The following is a 7,144-nucleotide window of genomic DNA, read 5'->3' on the forward strand; positions in this document are numbered from 1 at the left end:
GCACTGCCACAGCAGGGGCTGCATTTCCTGGCGCCTCTTCATTTGAAAAACATCTTTCCAGGAGAATTCGTTGATTCTGAACGAAAAACTTAAAATATAGGCAAGGGAGAAAAAAAAAAAGACAACTCTTAGAACCTCTCCCCACCCAACATACCTGGAGTGCAGGCAAGGCCCAGACAAATGGGAAAGCGACTTCTTCCATGAACAGCCGTCTCCAGCTGAAGCCAGGCTGTGGAAAACGTAAGGTCATCTAGATGGGAAGGAGGCATTTAATAAAACTCAGCACACGCTCTGACAGCAGCCCAGGTGGGTCTTTAAAGAAAAAAAAAATGTTATTTATTTCTTGCCCCTTGGGGAAGAAAAATAGCAAAGTTTGATTCCCAGGAGTAAGGAGACCGAGAGGGTAGGGAGAGGGAGGAGAAGAGAGGAAAAGATGGCCCAGCCTCAAGCTCTCCAGTCAACTTTGGTCGAGGGGATGCGTTTTTCCGTAGCTTGTAAAAAGACTTTTCAGCCGGTTTGAGGTTAGCTGCCAGGAGCAGACAGTTGTAATAATGCCGACAGAATTGAGGCTTGTAAGCCGGGCTTCACACTTCTAAAATGCAGTTATGGATTCTTTCATCGGTGTTAGATCAAGGCACCAAGTTAAGAAAACAAAAGTCAAAACAACAATAAAAGAAAAAAAATCAAAAGCGTATTTAATTACCAAGTCCCGCTGCCCCTGCGGAACTCGCCGCGCGCGTTAAGCTCTCTTTTCTTTCTGCGGAATTCCATTTGCATCCCCTCTGCCTGGGTGTCTCCCTCTCTCAGTGTGTGTGTCTCTCTGTCTATTTTCACACTCTCCTCCCCATTCGAGCGAGGCCCACACCTGGCGCATCACTGCCGAGCCATTAGCTGCGGGTCTCCTTTCATCTTCGCTGTGGCAGACGTTTCTATTTATCCACTTGCGCTCGCCGAGTGGCGTCACCAGCGGTACTGTAATGACGATTGCAGCAGGAGGATGACAGCTTAGAAAGAAGAGGGCAATGGGGCTTCCTCCCAGAGGCGGTGCGGCGCAGAGGAGCGCTCGCATCACAAGGTGACCCTAGCTCCCCACCGCCACCGCCGCCGTCGCCGTCCACACCGCGCTCCAGCCGCTCCGCGCCCGCCCAGTAGCCCGGCCTCTCTCTCCCTCTTGTAGTCGAGATCCGTCCGGTCGCTGGAGACCCAGGGAGCCGGGGTTAGGAACTCACTTGGGGCTTTCCCCTCCCCCACCGGAGAGCCCCGGCATGGAGAGCCGAAAGGACATGGTTATGTTTCTGGATGGGGGTCAGCTTGGCACTCTGGTTGGCAAGAGGGTCTCCAATTTGTCCGAAGCTGTAGGCAGCCCGCTGCCGGAGCCGCCCGAGAAGATGGTGCCCCGTGGTTGCCTGAGCCCTCGGGCCCTTCCTCCGGCCAACCGGGAGCGCAGCGGGGGAGGCCCCGAGGAGGAGCCGATCGATGGACTAGCAGGCAGCGCGGCTGGGCCGGGCGCCGAGCCCCGGGTAGCCGGGGCGGCCATGCTCGGCCCAGGACCCCCGGCCCCCTCCGCCGACGGCCAGGGGCAACCCAGTAGCTCGGACACCGAGTCGGATTTCTATGAAGAAATCGAGGTGAGCTGCACCCCGGACTGCGCCACCGGGAACGCCGAGTACCAGCACAGCAAAGGTAGCCACCGCGCCCCTCCGCTTCCCCGGGCCTCCCACTGAGCCCACCCTTCACTTTGGCGCAGGCCAGGAGGAAGACACTTCCTTCTCCTAGGGCAGGATGGCTGGGGGGACCCACCTGAGCAACTCTCCCTGCTATTTGCCTTCTAGGGGGTCTCCTACTATGTTCCGGCATTGTCGGGACTGAGGGTGACAGCAGTGCCTTGAGTGCGGGGGGTGGAGGGAGGAATGCAAGTCCTGGGCTTGGGGGATTCAAAGCTCACCCCAAACCCCCTGTATTTCAACTGCTTGGGGAATGCTTCAACTGCTCGGGGAAGACACTTTTCCCAGGCGAGGGCAAGATCAAACGCCAGTCCCGGCAGTTTGTGGCTGGCGGGGTGTAAGAGGTATGGAGGCGCGGAAGCCAGGAGTCCATAAAGAACCGTAAAATCGCGGCCCACTCGGGCAAGCCGGGTGCTGCAGCCCTTCGACCAGTTTGCACGTCGGTCAGAGGTCCAAATTACCTTGTCACTTCCCGGGCTTGGCGGCGCCAGGTCGGAAATGGTCCCAATGGTCTAATTGCCTTTGGTCTCCGGTTGCATTTGAAAAGGCAGAGATCGGGTCCTCCCCCCCTTCCCCTTTCCTTCCTAGTCCCACTTCTCCACCCAAAGGAAAAGGAGCTGCAGGGGGCTGGAGCCCCACCCTTCTCAGAGGTAGGCCCAAAGGGGGGCTGGTTTAGCTGGAGAACCCCTCCCCACCAAAGGCTAATGGGAAGGGGGTGGATAGCCCGGAAGGGAGTTTCCCTCTGTGCCAACAATCACCTCCCCAGAAGGGGGTGGAAAACGGGTGTGTGGGGGGCTCACCAGCGGACACTCCTCCACAGAACTGCAGGGTGGGTGGAAAGAGCCTGGGAGGGAAGAAAGACCACCCCCTGGCCTTGACAGCCAACACCTTGTTGAATTCCTGCACCTAACCCTTACCGTCTTAGCACCCACTTCACCCAGCCTCCTTCCCATAACCTGCCCTCAGGACAACCTGCACTCCACTCACATATACTAAGGTAATGAATAGGATACTCATCATGCGTTCTCACTCCACTTCTGCAGTACACGGAACCTAGTACACATTCCCGCACCTGTTCTGGCGGCCTGGCACACGTAAGAGCAAGGAAATTCTCTGAACGCCCAGCGTCCTACAATGTACTCGAACCCAGAGTTTACAACGCTCTAGCACAAAGGTGCATCTCAACTCATGTGCCTGTCAGAAGTGTACACCCTTATCCACCCCTGCCAACCGGAGTCAGAGAGCTCACCTGTGCCCCAGGGCAGGTGGGAAGGATGGCTGTGAACCCCTGTACCCTGGATGCCTTAGAGGAAGGCCTCCCCAAAGATCTCCACCTACCGAATCAAGGACAGGCCCTTATCTCCCGTCCTGGGTTCCCAAGAGGCCGCAGAGCTCCAGCAGAGACAGTTACTGAGGTGGCTGAGGGGGTGTCCCTTCCCAAATCACCCTCCCACCTTAGGCCTATAGCCCCGCTTCAGTGGCGTTTGTGTGTCTGTGTCTGTACACGCCTGTGCTCTGGACTCGCTGTGCAGGGTCCGGCTCCGAGGCCCTGGTCGGCAGTCCGAACCGAAGGAGCGAGACCCCCAAGAGCAACGGCGGCGGTGGCGGTGGCGGCTCGCAAGGCACCCTGGCGTGCAGCACCAGTGACCAGATGCGTCGTTACCGCACCGCCTTCACCCGTGAGCAGATTGCGCGGCTGGAGAAGGAATTCTACCGGGAGAACTACGTATCCAGGCCGCGGAGATGCGAGCTGGCGGCCGCCCTAAACCTGCCGGAAACCACCATCAAGGTATGTGGGGGGTCTGGGCTGGGGACGCTGGTGTGCACCTATTTAGCGGGAAGTAAATGCCAACTGCCCACTCCCTAAATCGCACGCCTGGAATCTGGGCCTGGGGTCTCCCTATCCGGCGCGGGCGCGTGCAGATTTACCCTCGTGACAGCTCCTAGGCAGGCATTGCTGCCATGTGGTTGACTCTGTCCCTTTCGTGGCTAAATAGACAAGGGGTGGGAATGTGGGGAGGGAATAGAGTGCCTCTGCGGGTGACAAGGAAGTTTCTGGGGACACGCTGTCTGTCTGGAGACGCGCTGTCAGCGCCGGGCGATTGACTCCGTCTTCTCACTGCGCCTCTACACCGGCCTCTGGCACCCCGAGGGTCCTGGCCACCTGGGCAGAGGGAAGGAGGGAGCGGGCTGGAGTCACTCCTTGAGCCTCTCTCGGAGGGATTCCAGCTTCAGGTGGTGGTGGTGGTAGGGTCGATCTCTACCCAGCTGGTGTCCGCTTTGGCTCTTCCTGCCCTGCAAACATTGTCCCCCGAGCAGGACTGAACTTCTGGCCTCTGGGGTCGGGCTTCTGGCCTCTGGGCATCGGGTCGAGTCCAGCTGCCGAACCTGCTCCGCTCCTCTCCCCAGGTGTGGTTCCAGAACCGACGCATGAAGGACAAGAGGCAGCGCCTGGCCATGACGTGGCCGCACCCGGCGGACCCCGCCTTCTACACGTACATGATGAGCCATGCGGCGGCCGCGGGCGGCCTTCCCTACCCCTTCCCGTCGCACTTGCCCCTGCCCTACTATTCGCCGGTGGGCCTGGGCGCCGCGTCCGCCGCCTCGGCCGCGTCGCCCTTCAGCGGCCCGCTGCGGCCCCTCGACACGTTCCGCGTGCTGTCGCAGCCCTACCCGCGGCCCGAACTGCTGTGCGCCTTCCGCCACCCGCCGCTCTACCCCGGGCCCGCGCACGGACTGGGCGCCTCGGCCGGCGGCCCCTGCTCCTGCATTGCCTGTCACAGCGGCCCGGCCAGCGGGCTGGCGCCCCGGGCCGCCGCAGCCTCGGACTTCACCTGTGCCTCCACCTCCCGTTCGGACTCCTTCCTCACCTTCGCGCCCTCGGTGCTCAGCAAGGCCTCCTCCGTCGCGCTGGACCAGAGGGAGGAGGTGCCCCTCACCAGATAAGGGGCCGCCGGCTGGCTGCCTGCCGGCTCCAGGACGCCTGTGGGGTCACCCCCGCCCCCGGGACTCAGCCAGCCTCGCTCCTCGCCCCCAGGACGCCAACGGGGAAAGGAGAAGGCGGAAAAAGACTAGCGGGACCCGGTCGCACGAATCGGGAAGCCTAGGAAGTGGCCGTGGGTGGGCGTTTGGGGAGCAGGAGTGGGGCTGGGGAAGCAGAGGTTGAGAGTCCTTCCTCGGGGCGGCCTCCGGATCCACCGCCCCCACCAGAGTCGAGGCTGTAGCTCCAAAGCTAAACAAAACTTAGCAGCAACAACCAACGTCCAGCTCCTCGTCCCTCACCCTCCAGCTCACACGCCTTCTCACCTGGCCCTCTCTCCCCAGCCAAGGCCCAAGCACTGGAAAGGGAAATTGCTGTCTCTCTGAACAAAATGCTGTGTATGCAGAGCAGGTAGAGATTAATCTTTGCCAGCTTTTCCAAGGCATGGCAAAGGGTTGGTGGATGGCAACATACCAGTCATTTGGAGGAGAGAGTGAGAGATTATTTACTACCAGGGAGGATCCAGCCCCTTGGCATGGAACCTGGAGCCTCAACTACACGGCATCTTCTGGGTCTGGCATCTTCCAACACCTGATCTTCCTCATTCCCAGCTTTATGACACCTCTCAATGTGCAGCTCCATCTCTCCCTGCCCCCACTTTTTTGTTGGCAGGGAGGCTGCAGATGCCCCAGGAGCCCTTGGCAGCTTCTATGAGGCCAAGCCTCTTTTCCCTGGGCCCAGCACACATCCTGATTAGCAAGTGATGTGTGCAAGGAGGGTTTGTGAATGTTGAATGTATAATAATGATGACCACGGAGCCGGCCACTGAACCCAGAGCTGAGTTGTTAACAAGGCGCCCAGGGAAGAGCTTAGAGTGGGAACTTCATCTCCCTCTCTCAGTATCTGGCGGCAAATTAGAGGCAATTTTCATCCTTTGCCTGTTCACCTTCACTTCACCAGGAGTTTTCTGGCCCTACCCTTTGCACTGGGCATTTTACATCTTTCTCATTTTCTTCCCCAGCTACCACTAGTGCCTGACTTTCAGGTACCAGTGGGAGCCTTCTGCCCCTTCTGGGGACCCTGTCTCTGCCCTCCACCAAGGTTTGTTTAGAGCCACTCCCAAATCCTTACTCCTATACTCATTCTTGCAGCCAGTTTTTGAGGAAGAGACCGTGTACTCCCCAATGCAAGCTTCACCCTGACTGAGAGGGAGTGGTTCTTCCTGTAGGGAATAAATTTGGTTTGGTTTGGGGTTTTCCTTTGAAGCCCAAAGAATTTGCTGTTATGATTTGTTAACCATATTGCAATAAAAGCTGGACACAATTCTCACTTTAGCATTTTAGTTTTTGTGGCAGCAAGCAGCATAATGACTCTTAAAATTGCTAGTTCAGCCACCATGGGTTTGAGTAGGGAAGGAACCAAAAGATGGACCCACAGACAGTCTTCTAAGCCTCTTTTTGTCATTGGTAGGCTCCAAACAGCCATTGCATGGAGGTGGAGAAGGCAGGCTCCAAGCTGCCCTGGGGTGCATGTTTCCTTAATTTTGGGTATGTTGGGAGCCCTCGCTGGGTAAAGTGGCAGCAGAGTTCTGCCAGGGACCCACCTATGTGATGATTTCTTCCCCAGTTGTTCCAATTCTTTGAGCAACCGAAAGGGGACCCAGGTTGTGGTCTCTGAGCAACCTGTCTTCCAAAGGGAAGGTGAGAGAGGCAGTGGCAGTGGAGCCTGGGCACTGCAGAGAGCTGAGTTTCCTGGTCAAGCTGGGTCTGCACTTGAGGATGAGGGACAGCAAGGAGGAATTGTCCACAGACTGGAATTCATCTTGAGGGTGGAATTCTGTGGGTTAGGGCAAGGGGACAGGCAGTGCTCAGCAGACACCTTCCAAATCCTATACCGCCAACAGGAGAGCCAAATGTAGATGGGTCTGGAGTTCTGCTCAAGCGGGGAGAGATGGGTGCCTTCTGGGAGTCCAAGAAGCTCTGGATTGCATAGACAGGAGGGGTCCTCTGCCAGTGTCTCTGCCAGCAGATACAGACTCCTTAAATGCCCTCCTTCCTCCTTGGGTGCCACAGCAAATCCTCCTGCACACAGTAGCCAGTGCCCTCCCAAGCAAAGTGTGCCCTGAGGTTTCCAGCAACTCCTCCCCTGCCTCCAGGACCTCCTGAGTGCCAAATCCCGGTAAATTTTGTGGCCGCTCCGCGTCTGGCAGAGATTGCTTGCGACAGGTAAATGGGCTTCGGGTTGTCTTAATGCCAGGCGTATTTTCAGTTAATAGGGAGGGAAAATGAGGTGTCTGCAGCGATATTGGAAAGTACAAGATCGATGATCCGGCTTCGTGTCCAATCAGCAGCCTTTAATTGACTGTATTTTCTGGGTAATTGAGCCTCTCTTCCTCCAAATTGAAGTGGAAGATATAACAATACATCTTGCCAGGAGGAAT

General features: G+C 57.6%; 1 protein-coding gene across 3 annotated transcripts; it reads left to right on the forward strand.

The window, feature by feature from the left end:
- The first annotated feature begins 1,037 nt into the window (after positions 1-1,037).
- Positions 1,038-6,038, forward strand: EVX1 (even-skipped homeobox 1). 3 transcript variants are annotated; one of them, XM_039472926.2, is made up of 4 exons: positions 1,038-1,628; positions 2,666-2,721; positions 3,257-3,513; positions 4,134-6,038. In XM_039472926.2, the coding sequence occupies exons 3-4, from the start codon at positions 3,376-3,378 to the stop codon at positions 4,668-4,670; spliced, it is 675 nt and encodes a 224-aa protein (XP_039328860.1). In that variant the 5' UTR covers positions 1,038-1,628; positions 2,666-2,721; positions 3,257-3,375; the 3' UTR covers positions 4,671-6,038. The 3 variants fall into 3 exon arrangements, with proteins under 3 accessions (XP_039328860.1, XP_003935206.2, XP_039328861.1); XM_003935157.4 differs by lacking the exon at positions 2,666-2,721 and having other exon boundaries at positions 1,038-1,683; XM_039472927.2 differs by lacking the exon at positions 2,666-2,721.
- The last annotated feature ends 1,106 nt before the right edge of the window (positions 6,039-7,144 follow it).

Source organism: Saimiri boliviensis, chromosome 10, assembly GCF_048565385.1.
Source record: "Saimiri boliviensis isolate mSaiBol1 chromosome 10, mSaiBol1.pri, whole genome shotgun sequence".
Lineage (NCBI taxonomy): Eukaryota > Metazoa > Chordata > Mammalia > Primates > Cebidae > Saimiri > Saimiri boliviensis.